Source organism: Lontra canadensis, unplaced genomic scaffold, assembly GCF_010015895.1.
Source record: "Lontra canadensis isolate GAN:19392208 unplaced genomic scaffold, GSC_riverotter_1.0 scaffold5, whole genome shotgun sequence".
In the NCBI taxonomy this organism is placed as follows: Eukaryota; Metazoa; Chordata; class Mammalia; order Carnivora; family Mustelidae; genus Lontra; species Lontra canadensis.
The window spans coordinates 32471960-32498083 of NW_022630999.1; the positions used below are offsets into that span (position 1 = coordinate 32471960).

The 26124-nt window shown below is 50.3% G+C and overlaps 1 protein-coding gene across 1 annotated transcript in view; it reads right to left on the reverse strand.

The window, feature by feature from the left end:
* The window catches only part of SLIT3 (slit guidance ligand 3), a 582494-nt gene that overhangs the window by 87496 nt on the left and 468874 nt on the right, over window positions 1-26124 (reverse strand). The window contains exons 10-13 of the mRNA XM_032851770.1: window positions 19810-19881; window positions 14922-14993; window positions 11252-11323; window positions 271-414 (exon numbers count right to left, since the gene is read on the reverse strand). Coding sequence (XP_032707661.1) covers window positions 271-414; window positions 11252-11323; window positions 14922-14993; window positions 19810-19881 — 360 coding nt within the window. The remainder of the gene's footprint in view (window positions 1-270; window positions 415-11251; window positions 11324-14921; window positions 14994-19809; window positions 19882-26124) is intronic.

The following is a 26124-nucleotide window of genomic DNA, read 5'->3' on the forward strand; positions in this document are numbered from 1 at the left end:
AATAAGAGACCATAACAGCACCTACCTCAAAGGGTTGCTGAGGCCTAAAGTTCTGACTACAGCGGAAAGTCCTCAGCAAGGTGTGGAGCACCACGGGAGTGCTCAGCAGGGGTGAGTGAGAACCACTGTTACTTGTCCGTCCTCACCGCAGGCTCTAGACCTCCCCCTGGACATGCTCACTTTGACTTCCTCTGGGGTGCTCTGTGTGTCTCGGCGTCTGGGGTCACTTGCTTTCTGGGCACGTGCTGCCACTTGTGGGGGCGTACTCACAGAGTCTGGATGGCCTGCAGAGGGGCAAAGAGTCCCTTGCTGATGGTCTGCAGCTTGTTGTCATAGAGGGAGAGCAGATTGAGGTTCTGCAGGTCCTGAAATGTGTTCACGCGCAGACAGTTGATCTTGTTGGCATTGAGGAGGCTGCAAGCAGGAGAGAGGCCAGTGACTCAGTAATCCTGCCACTTCCCTGTGGAGCAAGGCTGCACCCACAGGTGACAGGCTACAGACTCCGCGCACACCTTATATCCATGGCCCCTGCTGCTGAGAGTGGGTATTGGGGGTGGGGGGGCTCCTGCATCCCCGTGGCCCCCAGAACTCCACACACATATGGGCACCTGTATGCCAGTTAGCCTGGATGCTGCATCACAGGCTGAGGTGACCTGGAGCCTTCCCTGTGCCCTCCGGGGGGAGGCTGAAAACGGCGCAGCCATGCTTTCCTCTCTGCTTTAGAATGCGGAGCTTCCAGGAATTGCAAAAAAAAAAAAAAAAAAAAACCACTGGGCACAATCGTGCTAAAGCTTTTGTTGATTGACTAAGGGCAATTTTGACTCAGAGAACTCCTTGGAGTTCTTCCGAACCATGGGTCCTGCTGGAAATCAGATGATGGTTACAGGCCGTGCTATCTCCCAGAAAAATACACCCACGGGTGAGCATCCTCCCTTTGATGCGTGTGCACACACACGCACAGGTGCACTCACGTGGATGGAACCTCGTGTGACCTGACCTCTGCCCCTGTCCCTCTCACTCACATATCCCCACCCATGACACTTCTGTTCCTCAAACACCCCCACAAGCGTTTAGGCCCAGGTCCTTTGAACACATTCTTTACCCCCTTTCATCAGGTGGTTCCTTCCTCTCCTCTGCATCTCAGTGTGGATGTCACCTCCTCGGAGAGCCTGGCCCTGATCCCCTCATCCACAGCAAGACCCCCAGGCTCCCTACCATGGTGTCCCATAGCCCAGTTTACTGTCTTTGTAGCATGCTTCTCAACTTGTGATTGACGTTCGCCGCTGCTTATCATTTACCTCCTGCCTATAATGACTATAAGCCTTGATGGCACAAATGACATCTCTTTTCTTCCCTTTCTTCTTAGTGCTCAGCATGAGCATTTACTAAGAAATACACCCAACCCCATCCACAACTCCAGGGGGCCACAATCCGGTGAGGTGGCACCCATCTGCCCTGGTTTTAGAGCCTCAGACCCCTCCCTCCGCCAAAAACAAACAAACAAACAAACAAACAAATAAAAAAACAGCACTAGAGGAAGCTGCCTTTCCAGAAAAGCTCTGGTCCAGCACAGGGGATGCTGTGAGGCTTCTAGGAGCGTCCTCCAGAACAGGGCTGGCAAGTCAAGCAAATCTGAGTCCTAAGAATTTCCCTTACAATGTTAGACCGACTAGTTGTGCCCCCTTAACTGGTGTAAAATCAGTTCTCATTCCCTCTTTAATCAAAGAGAGGATGGGGAGAACTAAACTAACCAGTAAAAATGTTAAATTTTTAAAATTTCTCTTTTCAAGGCTGGCTCAGTGCTTCTCCCATGGGGGAATGGCCCAGGAGACTCGTCATGGGCTGGTTTGCCTCTGGAGGCCCAGACACCAGGGTCCAGGGGGACTGGAGTTGGTGATGATGAGGCTACCCATGGGAGCCCAGTCATCTGTGCCACTGCTCCCTTGCTGCAGGCCCTCTGCAGCCTGTGAGTGGTCAGGCAGCTGCTGCAGTGACAAGGGGAAGAATGCCTGTTTAATCTGGCTAATAATGGGCAGAGTCCCAAGGGTTCACACAGATGTCCTCCTGGAGGAAAGCTCCCACTACTAGAATACTTTTCTTGTTTTCCAAAGTGCTTTCCTGGCATCCCATTGTTCCCACGGTAACCTGGGAAGATGGGCAGGGCCAACCTCCTACGTATAGGTGAGAAAACGGAGGCTGAGAGTGTGGTGGCTTGGTCAAGGTCACACGTGTTTCCAGGGAGCATGCTGGAGGCAGTTACAAGAATTGAGGTCTCTGGAGGGTGCACTTTCTTCTTTATGAATGTCTTATACACCCTGCCCATCTGTCTATCCTCTCGGTGGCAGGGCCCCGAGTTTCCTGTGCTTTGTGTATTACACTTCAGTCAAGGTCACTCTCCAAGGAGGGCACCATGGAGAAAAGCTGGAGGGACCCAGCACGGCCGAGCACCCACGGGGAGGGAATGGACCCGTCACACATGCTTGTTTGTATTTGGTTTGCTTGTTTACAAAGAAGAATTAAGTACGTGGTGAGAGATTTGTTCCAAACCTTGATATTCAGGGCCTTTTGAGGACATCACTTTGCTAGGAAATATTGAACAATTCAGGAAAGAGACCAAGCCAGAGGTCTGATGGCCTGAGGAGGGAACACCCCCCCCACACAAGATCTTACAACATCCCACACGCAAATCTGTTTATTTACCCTCCCAGTGTTTTAAAATCAGGAAATCTCTCTCTCTCTCTCTCTCTCTCTCTCACACACACACACACACACACACACATCAGATTTCTATTTCCTTTTGAAAAAAAAAATTTTTTTTAAGACGCTCTAGCAATGTTGTATCCCCTGGAGGTGGCTACGGAGTGGCCGTCCCCCTTAGATAGGACCGCTGCCCCCTTTGCCACAGTCCTCACGGGTCCCTATTAGTACCTTTCACTAGTTTCTTCTCCCATCTCTCCTGAATGGGCACTTATTTTGGGGACCTTTGTGCAGATGAGTGAGCCTGGCTGCCACTCTGGGGAATGCTGGACGTCGGACAAGGATGAGACCCAAAGGGAGAGCGCCATGGTGACCTGGACCTGCCCTGAAAGGGTATCCCAGTGGATTGTTACTCTGGCCGCCCTCCTCACTCATGGGAACTACTGAGGCTTCTTTTTCCAACCCAAATGCTTTCTTGTTCCCTACTGCTTCTAGATGTCTTAGTGTGGGGTGTTAGCGCCAAGACAGGAGGCATCAAAACAAGCTGGGCTGGTGGAATGACCAGGCAAAGACGGCATGAGGCTCCGAGCACGTGAGGAAATGCGGACGGGCACAGTCTCCTGGTCACTCGTTCTCTCCCGGGATGCCTGCCTCTAAGGCAAGACACGTAGGTGCAGGGAGAGATAAAATTAAGTTGCTTATCCAGATTTAGATGCTGGGGACAACCTCGCTGATCCCTAGCTCCAGCAAGATCTGACAGCCTGTCCTCCTGGCCTCTGTCCTTTGGGAGGAAGGTTGGTGGCTACTCAGCTCCATCTGCCTTCCATGGGGGGACCTCCAAGCTACCTGGTACGTGGACAAGAGTTGGAGGGGAATTAAGAAAACATGCTGGGATAGAGCAAAGAGGTAGTGTCTATCCGGAATGGGGTTCAGCACTTCCCTAAGAAGTCCTGAAGACAGGCCTTCTCTGTATTCCACTGGAGGGACTGGTTCTCTCTCTTTCTCCTTCAAGGCTGCTCCATCTGTCCTGTCCTATGTCATCACCCCCATCTGAGGAGCAGCCTTGTAGCTGCTGGTAGAGTGATACTGATAACACAGTGTCATCTCTAGAGATGCCACTCTGTGTGGCACTAGGATTGTCCTCACTTGGCTGGTGAGGAGACCGAGGGTCAGAGTGGCGACGGATTTGACCAAGGTCATCCAGTGATAAGTAAAGGGTCAGCTTGACTTCAGACTTCAACTCTTTCCACCATATAATATCCATACTATCTTTTCTGTGCCCAGTGGAGGGTGTTCCTTGACTCTGGGAGTGGCTATTTTTGGAATAGCTTGGAAATGCACCTGGGCATAGAATGCACCAGGTGGACATAGGCCTTGCCTCTTGGTTGTGTAGAGGTATCAGGAATCCTGACAACTCTTAGGAAGGACGTGGTATCAAGCTGTTAGAGATGGGACGCTCTTTGGGACACTCACCAAATTGCCATTGGCACAAAGTGGCTGGTTCTTCACCGAGGGGCTCACACATGTACAAAGCAGGGTTCCCACTGCCCAGCGATCATTGACCACATGCTGATTTGGGAGCTGGTATGCATGGCTCCCCTGAATTCCCCCTCCACCCTGGGCAGATCAGGGGAAAGTGATGAAGCAGAGACAACAGCATCCCTCATGCAAGATGAGAAGCTCCAGCTTGCCTCTAACTCAAAACTTTGACCTTCTGACTTCGTCCCAGCTTGGTCTGTTGGATCCAGGGAATCAGGGGCTGGGGGCATACCGTGCTCATAAATATTTCCCCCCGAAGCATATCGAACCACCTTGTGGGGCCATCTCCTCCCAAAGCTACCTATTCCCAGGCCCACCTCCCAAAGGGCCTCAGAGGTCTCATAAACAAAAGAAGAGGGGGGCTGAGATGGTCAGGCCAGACGAAGAGCAGGGCCACATGACCCTACAGGTAACAAGCACGATGCTCAGACAGGTACCCTCCAAAGCCCTTACAAACACGAACTCATGAATCGCCACACATTTTCCTGCAGGACTAGTGCCAACTCCGTGTGACCGATGACACCACTAGGACAGAGAAGGCTTAAGTACCAGTGACCAAACTTGCACAGCTAGTAAGTGTAGGCTGAGAAGTGAACCCAATCTTAGCCCAAAGACTGATCCCACCTAGGTGCCACCCTGATGCCCACCAAGGGGCCTGGGGAATCACCTAATGCTTCTGGGAGGAGGGGGCCGAATGTTCCCCGTAGCCGCTCCCACGGACGTTGTGATGATTCTGCAATAAAATAAAACAAAACGAAAAGAGCCATGCTCCCTTCAGAAGAGATTAAGGAGAGTGGGAGCGCACGGATATCGCCTTCTACATTTATTTCCAGCATGAGCCCTAACGAGGCCCTCGGCCGCCCCTCTTCTCAGAACACGTTCGGCTTCCACATATGTTCCGTGTCAAGAGGTATTAGCACTCAGCCCACTGACTAACCAATGTAACGACGCTGCTGAGAGATAATCCTTTCCAGAGCTGTTGCCTTCAGAAAAGGCAAGGCTGGAAGCAAGCCACTGAGAACCACAGAGAGAGAGAGAGAGTGTGTGTGTCTGTGTATGTGTGTGTTTGGAGGGGGTGGGGGGTGAAACACCCTGAGTCTGTGCTCAGAAGGGCCTTGTGACTCAGGTCCTTCTGCTAGAGGACTTGGCCTGGTCTGGCCACAGAAGTCCCAGCTGCTCTCCACACGGGGAGCAGCTGGCGGCTTCATTCCTTCAAGGCCCAGGTAGCACAGGAGAAAGAACCACAGCAGGGAGATGAGATCCTCCCTGATCGGTGAAGAGGACCCACCACCCCCAGTTTCCCTAAAGAAGCCAGTGACACAGAAGGCCACCGAAACCCCAGTGTTTGCTCCTGTCCTTGCCCACATATCCTCAGGGAAGAGTCCCATGGAGCTCATAGGCCTTTGCTGCAAGGTTTGGAAAACACGAACATCTGGAGTTGGGTTTACTGATAAATCGCATTAAAATTACCTTGGCAACTCCAGCAGTCCACGTGTTGATTCAGTGGCCCGGAGCTAACATTCTGGGTGGCATTTATATTCTCCACACCTGCCCACGGGTCTATGGCATACAGTGGAGACATTACCCCTCTTACTTCTGTGGTATTTGTCGGGAAATGCCCCAAGCATGTTCAGACCCCACAGTGCAAGGTTTTCTCAGAAAGACTATAGTGACCCCCTTCCTGGAAATAAGCAAAACCCTTGCAGAAAAGACCATAGGACAGGAAGATGGCCCAGGATCCTGCCTTGAGGGGCGGGGTGGGGGGTGGTGCTTTGTGGATCCCCCTTTTCCTAACGCAAGGCTGGGGAGTCAGTTTCTGTCTCATTAACACTCAGATGCAGATACACAGGAGGGGAAGGATGGTACCAGCAAGGGCCTGGCATAGCCCTTTCTACGGTTCCTTCTTAGAAGTGCTCTCCCTGAAAGTATTTACCACTATTACACATGGGCATAAACTATTAGCGAGGACACCAATCTGGGGAGGTAGTTCGGACCTCTGATGAAGCTGCTGGGTACAGAGTCAAGCCTCCCTCATTAATCTCTTCCTCTTTTTTTTTCTTTTAATTTCTCCAGAATTAACCTCCGACCATCCTGAATTTCTTTATCCTACTCATTTGCCTTAGAACAAATATTATGCTCTCACCCTTACCATATCATGTGGGGGATTTGCTCTGACCTTCAGGAACCTACTGCAGGCAGACACGGAGAGGAGCCTGGTGATGCCTAGGGCTACGAGGTCAAGAATGTCTAACCTTGCCCTGTCTTGCTCTGGGCCATGTGGGGCTAAATATTCATTCGAGGAAACAGGAGGAGCCCTCCCAGGCCTAACTAAGGACAAAGGGGACTCTTTTCTTCTCTCCTGATCATGGCTGCACTGCTGGTCACCAGCTGTGGGTTGTCATGGTGATTCCTGATGTGAGGGAAACTGCAAATGTAGCAATGCCAGTAGGTGGCCTGTCTGAGAAACAGGACCTCCTTGGAGTCCATAGATACAAGGTGACTCTAGGAAGAGGGTTCAAGCAGAGGGAAGCAGAGACTGAGGGACCAGACAGGGAAGCCATCACCGGCTCTCAGGAGGTCAAAGGCCTCGCCTAGTGGGACCTGGCTTGGCTCCTCCTTTTCCTTAACAGTGACTAGGGTGGTCATTCGCCTTTCCATTGCCTCCTGCTTGCTAATCGGTCCTTTAAGGGGGGTGAGTTATTCACTTGATGACCAAGCATGGGATGACCCCGGACTTTCAGTCTCCCTGATGACCTTCCTTGGGAAGCCCCAGGTACATGAGAAAAGGCAGAAGGCTTCTCTCAGGAGTGCATCAAAAAGCAAATTTACTTCTGCAGTGGGGGGAGAGTTCTCATCATCTCGCCTTGACCTAGTCTTTAAGGACAAGCACCTTCTTCGTGCCCACTCATGGGATTAGCAGGATGCCAAGGAACCGGAGGAAGTCCCAAGGAGACAGCAGCCCAGGACTGATACTGAGGCACAGCCAAAGGAACGAGATACAGTTAGTTCAGCAGCACCTCCTCCTTGGCGTGAGCCAGTGAGGAATGTTCCATGGATCCCCAAACTAGCTCTGTAGATCTGCTTAGGACTGGGGCTGAAGCAGAAGTCTCCGGCATGGACTCCAGAATTAGACTGCCTGAGTGCAAATGCTTTGCCACTTACATGCTGAGTGACGATGGCCATGTTCCTTAACCCTTCAATGCCTCAGTCTCCTCATCCATAAAATGGGCCTTTCAACAATACCTTCCGCTTAGCATCGTTGTAAGGATTAGAGAAGCATATAAGCATGTCAAATTCCTTTAGCACAGGCTCTGGAGCATAGTAAGTAGTCAGTAAATGTTAGCGGCTACTATTAGTAGCAGTAATATTACTTGAGAAACAGCTGGTGAGGAAAAGTGAGCTACGGGAGTGGAGTTTTGCTTACTGCCCTGTAATTGGCATGTTGCTTGGCAAACTCCAAGATTCTCAAATGGTTCTGTCTGCTTTCCAAGAAAATCAAACAACAGGTGCCTGGGTTGTCTTAACTTATTCCAGCCCAAAGACAGTCTGGTTTGGTTTAAGACCTCCTGGGGCAGGCTTAACATCGATCACGGCCAGTATTTACACGAAAGCTTCTGCCTCAAATGACAGCCCACCCCACTCAGGTGACTTTTCTATGCAGGCCATGCAATCAGTGAAATTTTTTTTTCAGCCGCACAACTGGCGGCTGCCTGTCAGAAGAGAAAGTGATGGTTCTAGAGACATGCTGATGGCTTTTCTTGCTTTGGGGGCAAGAAATGAGGGATCTGGGGGCACCTGATTGGCTAATGTCCTAGGAACCCAGGAGCCTGGGTAGGCAGGGGAATGGACAGGAACAGGAGCATCCTAAGTACTGATTCTAAGTTTCTGGTGAGGAAGGGGACAGGTGCAGCCTGGGACAAGAGGACAGGTCACCTCTCTGGTCATCTAGCTGCCTCCATCCCTGGAGTTGGAAGCATATCTGCAGTGGCATATCCTGTCCTAGCCGTGGCTTCTGAGATGTCTTCATGCGGGATACCTGACTTCTCAGAGGTTTAGGAGGGAGTCTCTAAACATATTTCTGGTCCCAGTGGGCGCTGGACTTACTCCCCAGCTGTCTGTTCTAAGGAGGGAAGCTGACAGACCACCTCATGCTCCCCCTGGTGAGTGTCGGCAAGAACCAAACCTGTCTGGGATGAATTACAGGGAGACATACTAGCTATTCTGAAACATTCAAAGACTTTGAGAATAGCCTTTTCTGAGTTTCCCAGAAGCCACTACTGAGGTTTAGTATAAGAAAGGTAGCTTCCTAAGCTTCTCAGCACACAGTGATGACACACTGCAAACACCACCAGTAAGAACAGGTGGGATTTGTCATAGAGGGCATGGGGGAGGGGTTTCTGCACCAGCTGGGTAGGAGACTGTGCTTGGAGCCTCGAAGTTCCTTTGACCTCTAAGATTCTGGGACTTAAACTAAAGGAGGTGACTCTTTCGAGGCTGACACCCAGAGGACAGGGTGTTGGGTTTAGGGGTTTATTCTGAAGCTTTTCCACATAGACCCATTTGTGGAAGCTTCTGAGAAACGTGGAAGCCCGAGATGGCCTAGTGTTGGCCATCTGCTGGAACAAAGCTATGAAGAAAACGACCAGAAAAACCACAAGTGGCAGGAAGGAAAGAGCTGGGATCACTTCACGGCAGAGACAGCTTGACTTTGTGATGTACCAATAATTTGAGAAATGGAGAGAGAAAAATAAACACAAACCTCTTGCAAAAAGCCTTCAAGTCAAAGGAGAGGAAATTACCCAGACTACCAGGGTATTCTAATCAGAGCCTTCTTATCAGAGTGTCTCCAGCCTAACAAGGAGAAATCCAATCTACAGCAGGCTGGACGCTAAATTCGATCTAATCAGGACATGCTTTCCAACTGCTCAGCAGCAGGTCAAAGCCCAATGACCAGCGGTGGCTGCTGCTGCTTTCTGGAAAGCAAGCCCTCCTAAGGTGTGTCAACTTCTGGGTGCGTGTGAGGGGGGATGCTTTGTCTTTGCTCCCAGCTACTCCATTCCGTCTGCTCAAAACTGTGGTGGGATTGAACTAGAGCTGCCTTCCCTGCCCCTGCAAAGTCCTATGAGTTCTATTAATATCACTGCTGTCAGCTCCAAGCTGGGAGACATTTCCTTTTTTAAAAAACATGCATCCCCTCCCCCAACCCATGCATTTATTGATCTTTGCAACAAGTGATGCTCTGGGCTAGGTTTCTCCTTAATGTATGCAAGGGCATTTTCCTGATCAGACATGCTGCACCAGACATGCTGATTATAAAGGGATATTCACCCCAGCCCAGTGGAACACAACACCCCAAAATCTCCCTCAAGGCCCACGCTATTGTTACACTTCTTTCCAGGGATTAATAGCTACAGTTAGCTAGTTGATGGTGGTGGTTGTAACTTACAGCTTCTCTGCTAGAAGCAAAGAACACCATCTGTGAAACTCCCAGCTCCCCCCAGAGCCCTGGCGTGTCATTGTAACTAACAGCCTTCAAGGCTCACCTGAGGGCAGGAACTTAAAACCCGTATGCCCACACAGAGACTCAGACTGAGACGGACGTGGACACGGAGGTGACGGGGGATACAGACAAAAAGACCCGGAACCTTCTTTCCCTCGCCTGCCACTTCATTGCAACAAACCCGACTACTGCTTACAGATGGTCATTAGGCCTGGGCAGCCGCCAGGCGTTATGTTCCTGACTGCGTGGGCCTGGGAGGACCTGTCCAGGCCCGAGTCTTACAGGATACAGGAAGGGTAGGGAGTGAAGACGCGGAAAGGGAAAGACTGAGGAAAATTCTCACATCTTCTTCCTTGAAGAGTCTTTGGGCGTCACCCTGAGAAAGTGTTGCTGACCCTCCTCTCTCTGCTCGAGCGTCCGACCTCCCTTCCAGCCGGAGACCAGCTTGACTCCCTGGTCTACAAACTCCTACCGCAAGTTTGCTTAACTGCATGCGGGGACATGGGGGGCCCCTTCCTCACCGCCTGGGACTTGGAGATGGTTTTACAAAGATACAGGCACCCACTCGCTCACTCGTCAGCCCCCAGAGGCACTCTACTCAGAGGGCCGAGCGCCTTCTCCAGGCTCCACACTGATTTTGCTGTGTGACCGAGGGCAGGTCATTGACCTCCCTGAGACCTCGGTCTACTCCAGTGCTCCCAGGATACTCAAGATCAACTCCCAGGAACTGCGATGGTCACCGAGCGGGCAAGGAAGTGTGCGCGCACACACCCTGACACCCACTGTGCACGCACGCACACGCCACACCACCTCATCACAGACCAGAGATAACTCACCCCCATCATAAAATCTTCAAATACAGGACCAGCTAAGTTCCTCTCCTCATCAGAGTCCAATTATCTTCTTCAAACATTTAAGCTCAAATGACCCGAATGAAATAAATGCAAATAAATAATCCCAGAGCTTAAAATTCGAGGCAACAAATCTTCCTTTAAATTAAATAAACACTTTCCCCCTCAGCCACATCTTACCAAGAAAGAGTCGCACTGGTGACGGATTACGCTCTTCTGTATAATTATTTCACCACCCCTCCCCCACCCGTCTTCAAGGTCACATGCCTGACAGCAGGTCCCCTGCAGCTTTCTTGCAATATGGTGTGTCAGTGTTTTAGTTCCCTATTTTCCTAGCTCACCCCTGCAAAACGTTGCCCCTTGTAGATTCAACGCAGGCTTCATTCCGAGCCCCCAGATCCGTGGTCAGTGACTCATGCCCAGGCCAGGCTCCTGAGCTACAGCATTTAGATTTGTTTACCTTGACCTTGGCCTCCCTCTGCCAACTCCCTGGCTTTCCTTCCACCAAAAAGAGATGACAGAGGTGTGGGGTGGACAGCTCAGATTTTTTTTCTTTTTGGTATGTGTAAACGCAAAAGAACTGTACAGTGCGTGGCTCGAAGTTTGCAGAGAAGAACCTGCAAAGAGTCCCCAAGACATACACAGTGACAAGGGGCCTACTCACAGCAGCTGTAGGGACACCAGTCCATCAAAGAGTCCCTTGGCAAGCTCTGTGATCTTGTTCCCATAGAGCACCCTGCAACAGAGCAGAGAAGAGAGCAGTCACTGTGGAGGCAAGGCCACTGGGACCCACTCCCGTAGAGGCCACTGCCTCGGCCAACTCAGCGGGTGGGTGGGTGGGGTTTCTCATAGCATCTCCTTCCCCGGCTGGCCTCAGCCCCACTCCTTATCAGGGGGATAGCGGGCGAGTGCCACCAGGGGCTGGAGAGGCAGGCTCCGTGGAAGGCAAGGAGAAATGGGCTGTACCCTGTTTCACTCCTGGGCAGGCCAGTTCAATAAATCACAACAGGGAGCAGCAGTCCCTCTGTAGTGTCTCCCTGAGTGGTTAGTATGACTCACACCTTGGCAATAAATAAGATGTGTAGGAAGCTGGTCGGCCCCGTGTCTTCTTGTCTTCAATGGGTATTGATCAGGCTGAGCCCAGCCTAGAGAACATTTCCTTTTAATATCCCATTGCATCCTAGGAATTCCTGAGGGGAGTTCCTTAATCATCCATCCAGACGGGGCTTTGGGGATCTGGGGTCCTATCCGCGTGGCATGGGGACTGCTGAGTCGAGGACTGGCTCTTGGGAAACACAGGAGAGCAAGGAACTGTGACCTCGGAGCAATGCCCCTGCACTCCAGCCCCTCTTTGAGCTGAGGAACCAAGAGACTCTGAATTCTTTTACCGCTCTCTCCGTCAGACCTCTAGGGTCCCTCACACTGTGTCTCCTGTTCATGGTCTGGCCTTCGGAAACTTGGTGGGGGGATGGGGCTTGGGGGAGAATTCTGGGGTCAGCCTCTATGGCACAGCGCCCAGGGCGTCTGGTTGGCCCTCTGCATAGGCGCTGAAGGCCACTGCTGGCCTCTCTCCGCTCTCATCCGTGGCACAGCCTGCTTCTCTCGGTCTGGAAGAAACTGAGCAGGGGAGGGCTTTTTTCTTTTTGTTTTTTTTTCCTTTCAATTCCCTCTTGGGCCCTGAAGTACACTGAATGAGTACAATATTCAGTCCCCACTCGGACTTCAAATCCAGGCTGTTCCATGTCGTTGAGGAGACAAAATATTAGGGTGAGGAAATAGTAAATGGGAGCAATAAACCAAACCCCCTGTTTTCCAGACGCCACCGGGAAAAAGTGTCTCACTCAGCCGGCGGGTGTGTTTCATTAGTTTCAACAAATTAATGAGTAAATAAAAGTCAGTATGATGGCTCAGACTCACATTTGTAATTCATATTAACGTCCCACCGCTCTCTGTGCCAAACATTGTAGCGTCACTGTCTGCTCATCTCAGCTGATGTCAAAGCTTCTGGTGTAGCAGCAGCTGGTGGGGTGGTAGGACCGGAGACTTGGGGCAGGGCATTCTCTTATAACCCATCATACCTCCAGATGGGACAGCTCTAACCTGGTGGGTCAAACCACTCTCTGGCAGACTGGAGAGGGCTGTGGGGCTACCCTGGAGCAATCTGGGAGTAAACCCACCTGGCTTTGCTTTCAAATATTTCCTTGACTGCCTTCTTCCCACCTTTCAGGTCTGAGAGACCACATCCCTTCCTTGGGAAGCTTCTCCTAAATATTTTAATTTTTTTTTTTTTCACCACCTGTCACCCTGTTTTTATGTCTTCATCACTTTTCTTTAGGTTATGTTCTATTACTTCTGTATTCATTTATTTAAACATTTTTCTGTGCCTCTACCTCTCAGCTCCCTGGAATGTCGGCTCCGTGTGGTGATGTGTGGCTTGCTCATGGCTGGAGCTCATGGCTGGAGCTCCTCCCTAGAGCTCAGAGCTGACAAGGCCTAGCATAGTAATTGTTTAAACAAATGAATATGTATGGGCAAGGCTTTCCTGCCTTTTAGTTAGCTTGGCCACTCCTGAGTCTGGGCTGGGTGTGTTTGCGTTCCAAGCTCCACGAGACCAAGGGTCTTGTCTATCCAGCTCACTGTCACATTCTATGTGCCTAGCAGGCCTCTACTTGAATGGATGAATGCATAAATTAGAGGTGAGGGGCACTTCCCTTACGGTCCCAGTATATTTCAACACTGGCCAGTGAGATGCCAATTTCATGTTTGACAACCAGATTTTGAATTTTTTTCCCCCCTGCAGGACCAGAAGCATCTCATAGTCCTCAGATTGTGCCCAAGTTCTAGCAGAGGGAAGCCAGATGAGGGGAATGGGAGGGTAGGGGGGCAGGGATCGGATCCTGGCAGCACACGGAGCCTCTCTCTCTGCTCCTCTGTGATCTTCAGCACAATAAGCAGACACTAATCTCACATACAATCCTGTCTTTGATATCCCAGCCAGATGTTCTATTCGATAAATGAAACTAATTTACTCTGCAAGCAGCAGGCAACAGCTGAATCAAGAGACTTCCCTGTCCTCAGCCCCTTCCCAGTGGGATGGGGCCAGGTGGGGGAAATGTGGAGCTTGTTACCTGCCTACTCATACATTAAGCAAGCAGGTTGCAGAGAGAAGTGAAGCCTTGACTGTTCGCTTCTGAGCATCCTCGCCCCTACTCGGTGGGCGGGTCATCCAATAATACAAAGAGTATCAACTGATGATACCTTTCTTGGGTCTTAGTGCGTATTTTTTCACATTATCTGGGGAGGCAGCATTGCACAGGGATTGAGGGCACGGGTTCTGGAGTCGCACTGCTTGGGTTCAAATCCTGCCTCTCCCAGTCATGGACTTTGGATAATTACACTTACTCGACAAACTTTAGTTTTGTGTAATTACTATAAGCCAGGTGCCAGAGATTTAGCCAGGATCAAGAGAGGTAAAAATTCTTGTTTATGTTGAGTTTAGATCACCTGATTCCTTCTATTGTAAAAGAAATGAGGATAGAGTCTCTGTTTTAGGTTGTTATGAGCACCAAACCTGCAAGACCCCTGGCACACCCTAAGGGCTTCATAGATACTGCCAATTATGTTAATCACGGTCACCACTGAATGTGGGTTAGGCAGGAAAGATAGCCCCATCCCCATTTTGTCTGACGGGAAAATATACAATAGACTCAAGTGGCATCCCCTGTGCCACATGACAGGTGAGTCACTGAGAGAATCAGGACAAAGCTCCACGCCTTCTTGCCCCTGCGGGTCTCTGAGTCCCCGGTGGGTGAGGCTGTGGCTCCACCCCGGAGGCTGCCCTAGGATTGCAAAATCCAAGAAAAGAAGGCCTTCCAGGACGGGAGGGATGCTTACTCAGAACAAAGGCCATGAGGTTGGTTTGGAGAAAAAGCCTGAAAATCAGGGGAAGAAAATTAGCTTCTCCCTTGACAAGGTCACACAGATGGGCAAAATGGGCGCACTGGTCATAACATAACATTACCATTCTGTCCCTCCAGCTCCCCAGAGAGCCAGGGGAGGGAGGGAGAAGTGCGGGTAGAGCAGAAGATGCATTTGAATTAGAAGCCAATAACTGGGAAGGCTGCTGGGCACTTAATCAATAAAAATAATGCATTTGGTTGTAGAAATATTCCCCAAGATCAATTTCCCCTGAAGAAATATTTGTTTCTTTTACCAGGTTGCCACAAGTGTGTAAGGGAACATAAAACCTTGATAAACACCTCCTGAAATATACGGACATATCCCTCTCGCACTGCCAGTCCCCCCACCCCCACGCGACTCTGCTCCCCACTTACAGCGATGTGAGTGATTTCAGACCCTGGAAGGCATCTGGAGCAATGTCCGATATCTGATTCTTGCTGATGTCTCTAAAACACATGAATGGGAGAGTCTGAGAACGCAGCTCCAAGGTGTGAAACGGTCATTCCTAGTTCTGAATCAAGAACTTCAGATATTTAAAATGGTGAGAATTCATCAGTTTATTCCTAGTACAAGAGAAAGGGCTTAAAGACCATTCAGTTCAACTGTGTCTCGACGAAATAGATACATTTGTTTCGCTCTTTCTTGGCTTTCAGAGAATGCTCACCCACCGCATCTTGACTTCGACATCCAGCTTTGTCCGTGTGAGCCCTCCCTTGGTAGGGAAGACCGCACCCAGGCACACCGGGGCCTTGCGGCATTACCAAGCAATTACAGCATAAACAAGGGCCAAACGAGGGCCAGGGTGCAGGCATGCATCTTCTTCTTGTCGCATGCCTCAGCCAGTGCTGATTTCCTTCCCCACGTTGTTCTGAGTCATTTCACCTTCCCAGTGATCTTTCCTTCCTGACCTGAAAAGAGGTTTTGAGCAGTGACTTAAATCTCTGTCTGGTTCAGGGCACCCTCCAGGTCACGTGAGAATCACGAGATTCTCATGGGATGGCTCTGAGATGTGGATCTGTCACTGGCAGGGCATGAGCCTGGGGGGCGGGGGAGTGATGCCCAGGGCTGGGGGATACCGGGGACGAGCGGGAGGCTGCGTGAGGAGTGGCCCTGACCTGGCTCCTCCTCAGAGCCCAGAGGCTGCCCCTTTCCTGCAGCCCAGTGACTTCCGAGCCTCCAGCCTCTAGTTCTTGTTAATCGCACCTCACTGAGGCTGAAGACTTTCCGTGAGTCCTTAGCTTGAGTTTGGCCCCTGGGCTCCTGTCATTGGAAGGTGAGCTGCTCCAGTTTCCAGAAACAGTGTCCCTCTCCAGTTCTTAACTTTAACAAAAGAAATCAATGGGTCTTTGCTTTTGTGTGGGAGAAAGAGCGCTGGGGTCTTGGAGGGTCAATGAGGAGGAGATGAGGGAGTATGGAGAAGAAAGCACATCTAAGCAGAATCTTAAGTGACTGCCTCTGGCGCGGCCAGACACCCTGCCCCCAGCCTCTGAAACACACTCCCAGGGTCTGTTTCTCCCCTCCTTCTAATAGCCTTCAAAGGGCTGTGCAGCCACCTTTCCTAGGCCTCTGCTCCCTTCCCTCCCTGGTTCCAAAGCCAGTAAGTTGAAAGATATTTCACAGGTTAAGGCTTCTTAGGCACAGCTGTCGAGCTTATCCCTTTAGCTGGCAAGATCGCCTCTCACAAATCCGCAGATTGTGCTCGCAAACCCGTCAGTTTACACCAGGCTTTTCTCTGGCGCTCCACTTTTGTAGAAGGGTCTTAACAAGCAAATGCCCAGGATTATCCCACTCCTGCTCGCCCTCTGCCTGCCTGCCTAGAAAGGCACGTCAGGCCAGCATGTGGGGTCTCTGCTCCCATCAGCCTGCTGAGCGAGCCTGGGGTTTGGTTTCGTTTTGCTTTTGGGCTCTCTTTTGTCTTTCTGATCATGGGATGTCCCTTCAAGCTCCTTAGAACTCTAGCCTGCAGGAGGAAGTTCTGGAACGCGGGGGTGGGGAAGAGCCCTCTGCTTTAGCCTCGTTGGGGCCAAGTGGTTTTCAGGCCACAGTTGGCTTTTCGGACGTGCTCTTCTCTATAGCATGGGAGGGATGTCTAGTGGTCTCGGAGATGATGGGGAACATAAGTGGACTAGTGTTAGTTTAGCTGGGAATTGCCCCTGGTGGTCACTTCATCTTAGTTCTTAGCTCTGCAGAAAGCAAATGGCACCCTGAAAAGGTGAAGGACCCAGAGCCACAGATGACCTGACACAGCTATGTACTTGGCACCTCAGGTCTCCCCTCGCTTCCCAATGACGGATACACTAGGCAGTGGCGCTGGACAGAAGGCAGGCTGGGAAAGGCTGTTGCCACTCACTGACCTCCACGCGTGACTCCTCCAGGTCCATAGCAGGTGGCCCTGAGCTGCCTCCCGGAGTCTGGGTCACTCTTGGTCAGCGGTTCTCAAACATCACTAGGGTGTTTACTAAAGTGCACCCCCAGGGAGTCTGCTCTGGCCAGCAGGGGGAAGGGGGCTGGGAATCTGCATGCGTAGCCCATCTCCGTGATTCCCATGCACATGGTCCCAGGGTCATCCTTTAGGCCATTGTGCTTTCCAATCTGGTTGGTCTCAGACATACCCCAGTGCCCCAGGGTTTACAGACTGGGTCGCCAAGAGGCAGTGGACTTTCCAGATGGTTCAGAACCAAGGTGGCAAATTCCCTGCTGGCAAGGCTCAGAGTAGGGGACATAGCTGTGGGACTCTAGCAAGGGCTGGCATCTGTGGAATCCTAATGTATGTAAGAGCATGGAAACAGGAGACAGAAACGAAAGAACAGGACTTTCTGGCCAAACCACACAGCTGTGGGCCCTGTTAGCCGGCGCCACCAGGTAACCAGCACTGGAAGACCAGGGGCTCCTCTCTAGGGCCTTCTACTCTCCTCATAGGTGGCTTCTCTACTGTGATACTGGTTTTTACCTGGAAATACTTTTTATACTAAGCTGGCCACGAGAAATAGGGACAAAGTCATCCCTTCCAGGACAGTTCTTTTTTTGTTTTGTTTTGTTATTAGAGATAAGAGGAGGGTGTGGTTCACGTTTAGTTGAGGGGAAACTTCTGTTAGAGAGAGTGGTCATATATACCCAGGAGAAATTCACACTTAGGGTTTTAAAATCCATTCTCACCAGGGGCCCTACTTCTCCCAAACCATCCTACTCCAGTCTTGGCTTGTGAAGTTCTGTTAATCAGAGAAATTTTTAAGTGGTCTCTCTTCCCCACCGCCATTTCCTTGGGGAAAAAAAGGGCATCATAATAAATATCAGTAGCATCAGAAGTGATCAAAAATTAAATTCCCTTCCCAGATCGTGACTGAGAAGGTCTTATGAATTTTGAATGCACAGATCATGGCAACTCCAATGGGATGAAGAAAGGACAGTAAAACATAGCCAAGCTCTAAATTACCTGGATTTCACAAAAAATTAGAGCAGTAACTTAAATCATGCAAGAGATATAGGTTGGGGCAGTGACTGAACTTGTCATTTTTCACTGAAATTACTATCTGGCTGCATAATCAAGTTAGGCTTTAAAAATGAATTGGGGGGGCATATGGAGTGAGCTGGGGAAGCAGGGAGACCAGGAGATTAATGGCCCAAGGTTTTAAATATTAAGGCCTGTATTTATACAGCATCTCAAGCAAGAATGCTGCCAAGGGGAGGGTAAAAAGTACGTGCCCGGGCCTAGCTCATTATGTTGGTTTCTACTGCTGGAATTGTACCAGGAGAAAATCTTGTTTGGTTTGGATTTCCAGGGAGATGGGAAGTTGCCTTCCCAAGATCGTATGGTAAAGCCTACCAATGCCACTGTTTCTTGGGGATGTTTATTTTTAACATAAAAGAAGTCAGCAGACACTTAACCTCTTTAATGGAGGCCCTCCTACTCAAGGGAAACTGAAGAATCAGCTTTCAGCGGAAGGGCGTGAGATCGGTCGGTGCATATTTCTACCTGCTCTTTCTTCCTCTGTGGGGGCCAGAGAGGGTAAGGAACTGGGATGAAAACAGCATTTTGATTATTGGACTATGATGAATGATATCACAGCCTGGAAGAGGGAAAGGTGTCTCTCCTTCCCAGATTCTTAATATCTACGCTGGCAAAAGCTGGACCATTTCTGAATCCCACTAGGCTCTCTTCTGAGCGCCCTGGTCTGAGTGACTCACAGAGCGGGGCTTGGGGCAGTCACAGGCTGGGGAAGGGTGGTGATGATGGTGGTGCCACCATGGGGGTGATGAGGGCCATGATGCCTGATGCTGTCAGTGGCGCCATGGTAGGGAAGGAACAGCAGTGTTGTTGTCCCCCAGGTACTGATAGGGTACAGTGGTGGCAGTGATCCTGGACACGGTGGTAACGGGGATGGTGGGGATAATCACAGGCAAGATATATATGATTGGAGGATAAGGAAGGGCCCAAGGCTTCTTATTTCACTTAGAAAGACAGAAAGCCCTTACCATGACCTAAAGGGCCCACGGGGTCTGGCCCCTACGTACCTACCTTCCACCATAATCCCCACCACTGTCTCCCTCAACCTCCCATCCTCCTTGCTGCTCTGCAAACCATAGGCATATGCTCCCCAGGGCTCTTTACTCACTTTCTCCTGAGAGCTCCTCATTCCCACCCTTCATTTGGGTCACCTGCATGGAGAGGCCTCTGTGGGCCCTTCCTTTGTTTTACTTCCTAGTGCTTACCGATTTCTGGTATTTGTTTCTTTCTTGTGTTCTCCCACTCTGGTATGTAAGCTCCACGAGAGCCAACCTGGCTTTAGTGCACACTCTGTCCACAGACCCTGCGGTTCCTGCATGCGGCAGATGCTCACTCTCTGTTAGATGAGTGTGTGCGTGGCTGTGGACATGTCGGTTAGGGCTCTGGAGACCGACACGAGGCCACTATTCCAGCTTTTCTGACACTCCTACTTCAGGTCCACATCATGAAAGCGAGGAAAATCCAAATGGTGGTATGGGTTTCTCAGCCAGCTGAGCTCCACCTCTCACCCAGATGATCTTACTGTGCTCTAGCTGGAGAGACCCTGAGTTCTGAGGTGTCTAAATCCGTATACCTCAGCATCTGAAAGCAGCACTCGTGAGCCATACCTCTCCATCTCAGACAGCATTCCAGGTCCGACACTGGACTCTCCAAGAAGAATGTGACGCATGCTGTCCGCTGGGCAGCTTGCCCACGACACAGGACACATCACCCCCACATGGAAACATCGGCCTTGTCTCCCCCCAGGGAAAACTCACATTCGCTTCAGCTTCTTGTACTGGGTGAAGGCTCCAGCGGGGATGGATCTGATGGAGTTCTGTTCCAGGCGTCTGAGAAACAGAGTAGAGAAGAGTCAGTTAACCACCCACCTGTCTACAGGGGGTGGCTGAGGGCCTCGAGGACAGGATGGTCCCCCTCATCACCCGGCATCCATGTTAGTTCCAGAACACCAGGCAAAGACCATGTGAAAGCTAGAGACTCGTGTTCTGGTGGATGGAGCACCCATCCCAGGATCTAATGGGCTCTGGAAAAATTAGAAAAGTAATTGAGGATTCTGGCTCTTGCTTCTTATAAGCCATCTTGGAAGGCAGAGGCTTTCTTCAAAAAAGCTGTAGCACCAGAGTGCTGAAAAAGTCAAAGGGATAAAGGGAAAAAGAAGAAATGACCTGTGGGCTAGCAATGCCCATTGGCCAGAGAAGCATGTCACCTTTCAGTTAAAGACTCAATCCCCCTGCCACAGGGGGACCAAAGAGGCAGAAATGACAATGGCTGACTTCACTTCTGGTTTCTTAATTAAGGTATAACCGATTTATTAGTTTCAGGAGTATGATATACAGTATATAACAACATTAGATATTTGTTTCTGGGGTTTTTCAATGGGCTATTCTAATGTGCTGGAGAAATGGCCTTCAAGTCTTTAGGCTTCCAGCCTTACAGCCATCAAAATGGCTCCCTGGCACACTGAGGGCTCTAGAGGCTCCAGCTGGACCACTCCCCACTCAAGGCTGCTGCTAGAATCAGTGGCGTTACCACCTCATAGACTTTACTGAAGTGCTTCCTCTCCTGGGACTCCAGAATAAGAAATGCTACAGGCCCAGGGCCCAGAACGCCCTTGAAGGTAAGGAGCCACGGGGAACAAGTTAGCATCTCAATGCTTTCCTCTCCTGCCTCTTAGATGACTTCCTGTCACCAAGAACCGGTGTGGTGGGCCATAGGTCTCCCTCTGTTAGAGGGGATGAGGGACGCCCTGGCCTCGGCTAAGGACTCAGCCTCTCCTCGTCCATCTCCCTTTTCTCCAAGGCACGGATATTTTCATCACCTCCTCATCTGGCATGGATGTCCCCTGAACCCTCGGCTGGGAAGACAAGCATGTGCAGAGAGGGATGGTGGGAGCAGAAGGAACAGACGGGCGGAAGTGGCTCCCTTGGAGGCTATATCTAGTGGGTGCATTTCTGGCGGGGATGAGCCCATTCATCTTGAAGAGTAATCCCCGCTGCAGAGACGGGGAGACAGCCGTATTAATTTGTGCCTCTGCGATCTCATCTTCATTGGGGGAAGAGGGTATTTGTTACTGGAACCGCTAATGGAGCAGTTTGCCAGCAATTTTCCCATTTCAAACAACATCTTGGCCGCTAATGTGGAATGGTTTGTCAGGCCTACCCATAACACAGACAAATCACTCTCTGGGCCAAAGGAAGGGTTGGGGGTGGGGGGGAAGGGTGGGTGGGAGGAGAGAGGAGCATCGGGACAGATCATTCTCGGCTGCTGGATGAATAGAGTCTACAAATGAGACTGCCACGGTCTATTAGGAAAGCCTTTGTGGCCCGCCGGAGGGGGTGGGGAGTATATTCTGCTGGGCACATGGGCACAGGCTGGCTGGATGGCGGCCCGGCTGGCTCACGGTAAGGCACAAGAGCAAGCCATCGGGTCTCGGAGTCTGGGAGCTCCTGCATCCAGCCACCCATGGAGGCAGCAGACTCGGGGCCAGCTGCCTTGACCGAGAAGTTCCAAGGACATTCTTGTTTTCCAGCCGAGCAGGGTTGAGCAGGGATCTCTCAGCCAAGGCAGCAGCTCCGTGGGTCTCTGGGACGACCAGTCAGGTGGAAAATGCTCTCCGGGAATCCTGTGACTCACCTGCCACTTCGGCAAGGGATCGTGGCTGGAGGATGCCTCTGGGCAGAGCCACTGTCAGTAACGAGGCAACCCCCTCAGTTTTTGCAAGAGGACCCACCAGGAGCCCAGGCGAGTCAGGTCAGCACCACGTGCAAGGTCAGCCAGCTCTCCGTGCAATTCATAATCAGTCAACCTCCACTTTACTCTTGGGTGTAAGGCCAAGGGAGGGATGAACCAGTAAGCACCACGTGGTACCTTTCCCCAAGGAGCTTAATAATCTGGGGCCAGCAACAGCCCAAGACGGTCCATCAGAGAAGCAAGTTCCATGGCTCACAGAACAAACACGAAGAGCTACCATTCATGAGGACAAGTTGATTTGTGTCTGTTATCTCTTTTAATCCTTACATTTATGAAGCAAGCGGTGGTGGCCCCCTTTTGCGGATGCAGAAAATAAAACCTAGAGGGATCAGATAGCCTGTCCAGAGCAAGAGAGCTAACAAGGAGCAGGACTGACATCTGTTTCTACCCATTGGACATACCACCTTTCTTTCTGAAAACAGAGAAACTGAGGCCTACAGACCAAAGTGACTTCCCCAGAGTCACAGAGGCATTTGGGAGGGTAAGACCCCAGTGCTGATGCTGAGACATCAGGCAGCCTCTGCAGAGGTCGATGTTTTGTACAAAGGCTGTAGGAGTTGAGGGAGATGCAGTACAGATGCGAATATCTATAAATATGCAAATAGAGTGCAAAGGTGTGGTTTTGAACAAAGAACGCCAGTCTCGGCAGGACGGCTCTGAGCATCCTGTACTCACCAGACGTGCACACCCCAGGGGTGGCATTTGTCTCTGTAGTCTCTCTACTGCTCATGCTGCTGTGGGTCCTGGCTAGACACGGGAGGGCCAACGCCATGGTGAGTGCCACGATGTGGGGGTTAACCTTGCCCCAGGGGGAATCAGAGTTTGGCAGGGGGTGTAGTCATGAATAGTCAGTTTCTTCAAATGCCAAGTAAAGATGAGGGTAGGGAAAGTGACAATAGTAAGAGCTAATAGCTATCAGGTGCTTGTAAGTCGGGCATTAGGCTACGCGTTTTACATGCTTTATCTTAATATTTACACCTCTCTGAGGCAAATCCTAGTCATTATCATCATCCCCACTTTAAATGTGAGAAAATGGAGGCTCAGAGATGTTAAGTCGCTTGGCCAAATTCACACAGCCAGGAAGAGCTATATAGCCGGGATGACACCTGAACTCTCCATCCCATTCAACAACCTGAACTCCATCACTGAGCTTTGCCAAATCCCATGTGGAGCAGAGGCATGTCTACTTCCAGTCATTGCCAGCTCATCCTCAGGGAAACAGCCCCTTTGTCAAGGGGGTAAGCCCACAGTGCCACGTGCACACACAAAGTTTTTATGCAGCAGATAGCCCCTGGTGGGTTGGATATAGCCTAGAACAAGCATGCAAAGATCCATATTCCCAGTGACAAAATTTCGGAGTGAAGGATGAAAAGCAGCATTAGCATCAGCAAAAACTGTCACATTTAGAGAGGTGTCTGAAGCCAACAGCTGTTTCAGGTCTCTTTTAAACGGCACATGTGTCTTTCTTTGTCTGGCAAACATTCTTCAGGCTGCAAACTGATTTAATAGAACTAGCATAAAAACAAACATACAAATCAAACATCTGAACGTCTTCCGGCACCAGTAAACACAATGGGAACATCTGATGGGGATTTCAGCCATTTGCGCTCTGTATTGATTTGCCCTAGTTTCTCAGAGCTTCCTTAATGATCTGTCATTTGCAAACATGCGACTGAACACCATATATTTCTAGCAGCGCAGAAGTCAACATGATGCCACAGAGACTGGCAGGGGCACGGCAGCGCCAGGTCATGGCCACGAGTCACCTGACGGAGTGGTTCTGGAGCAGGGTTCGAGTGCTGGTGGTGGTGATGACTGAGGGGACAAGAAGGACAAACATCTACCATCTCCTGAGGACCAGCTTATATGTTAGACACTGGGCTCTTTGCATGCTGGCTCATTTCATTCCTTCAACAGTCCGATAAAGCAAGTATCATTATTAGTGTAATAACAATAAAGACGCGGCCGCAGGCACATGTGACATGAATCATTCGTAACCTGCTCTGCACAATACCTGGCATCTGCCTACAGAAAGCAGAGGAACAGGCACAGAGCTAGAGCTGCTCCTCTGATTCTATGCATATGCCCAGATGCCTCTCCCAGAGTGGTTTTTTTTTATCACCTTAGGAAAAAAATGAAAGAAAAATAGTATGGGGAACTTGAGACTATAAACCATTCTACAATGTCGTACATGTGATCTGGTGAATAGGTTTTCTATTTAGGTTCCACTCAATGTCTTCCAAACATTGTGCTAATTTTCTGCACAACTGTGCTATTTAATCTTCAAAGAAAATCTCTAGTAGGTCTGATGAGTCCCATTGTACAAAGCTGGGAGCTGATTGAAGCAGGAGATGTTAAGAAAGGTGCCCTAGGTAAGAGGCAAAACTGGGAATTTAACTGTGGACCATTTATCTCAAGGCTCTGTTCCTAATTATTCTGTGCTTCCTCTGCTTCCCCTGTATACCACTGCCCCATCCCACCCCATCTCCCCTCTTTCCACGTGGCAATCCCTCAGAAACCCGGTGCCCTCAGAACGTTTAAGAATCCCAGACGGTGACAGCTTCCAGAACCCTCCAGTCCTTTTGTTCTGTTGGCTGCTTTTCCACCACCCCCCACTCTCTCTTTTTAAAATCCTCTGGTGACCAGTATAACCGGAGAATATTTGCTTGTGTTAAGCAGATAAACCACTGTTTATCTCTTCACCGCAGATAAACAGGGGGGTTGAGGTGAGATGAGGTGCAACATGGGGCTACTTTACCCCAGACGCTTTCGCTTATGACTTGCCAGTAAGCCCATCCATGACCTTTCTCCATCAACTGAACTGAGCTGCTAGAGCCAGAGGGCATGAGACACACTGGATGGTGCTGTGGGTTGAGGGGGACAGAGCAAACCGGAAGATGGAACACAGATTAAGAAGAAACTCTAGCTACAGAAGGTTCTCTTGAGCCTTGAGAAGGACTGTGGAGGGAAGACAGAAGACCACAGAAGAGAGAAGGTGTGAGCCTCTGGCTCTTCCCAGAATCTACCCCAGCTAGAGGCTAGAGCTGGTAGAGAGAAACGACAGGGAGTGGCAAGAATGGTGCTGTTGGTGGTAGCTCAGTTTCGAGGAAAATCTGCAGGGAGCTGCCTCACTGTGGGTTCTCTGGAAGAAAGCTATTTTTAGAGGAATTGGCTCTGCCATGCGGGGAGACCAGCATACAGTTCTCTGAGCTGCTTCGGCTTTGAAAAAAATTTCTAAAAGAGTTCGCCAGATTGCTTTGCATGAGAGATAGCTCTTCCTCTAAAATGTTGGGGAGCACAGAACCCCTCCCGAGGTGTTGGAGCACCACTGCTGGCTAAGAGTTGCATAGGGCCTGGAGCACCTGATAGGGTGCCCAGCATCCCTAAGGAGAGAGGCAAAGTCTGCATTGTATGCGTGCCATGGACAAGTGACAGAATTCTTGACAGTAAAAAGAAAAAGTCACATTCAGATGTCTTTGGGATGATAAATCAGACACTTCCTATTCATCCTGGGGTGCATACTGCAGTTTCAACTCTCTACTCTCTGTCTCATCTTTCAACCTCCCCCCATCTGCTGGTCTTCTCTCCCTGCTAAGAGGATGCGTTTCAGCTGCTTTCAAGACTTCTGGGCCAACACACAGGTCCCCAGGCACAGGCTTTGTCTCCTTGAAGAATGAGCAGGTTTCTTCCTCAAAGGTCTCTCTTACATGTCACCTCTCCCCATATATTCCAAACCAAAGAATCTTGCCTTGTCTACTTTAATGTCTCAGCTTCATTTCATCACAGAAGGAGAAATCCTGGGCAATCTGTCTGGTGGGCCATGGGTGCTCGGGAAGCAGGGGCAGCCTTATTTCCATGTCTGCACACATTTGCATGAAGATGAGCCACTGTCCGGCTCCATTCCTAATGCAACTGGCTAGCCTGTTTCTTGAACCTCTTCTCTCACCCAAAACCCTCAAAAGCCTGACGTAGCGTTATGGAAGGTTCGCGCGTGCAGGTAGCGCCAGTGCCAATGATATGGTCCAACCCTTCTCACTGAGCCTAATACAAGTGGAAGTGGTAGTAGTTAAACAGAAGTGGTAGTAGTACTAGTACTAGTACTAGCAGTAGTAAAATACCAACAGTCCTGGCTAACAGAGTCTATCCTATGTGTCAGAGACAATGCTAAGCATTTGGCTGCACACATTCATTTCACTTTCACAAGAACTGTTAAGAAGGTACCATTGGCCTCTGCATGTCTCATCTGAGTTAAACAAGACTCAGAAAGTCATTTAGCAAGAGCTAAAAGGCAGGGCCAGAGCCAGTACATGGAGCTAGCTCCC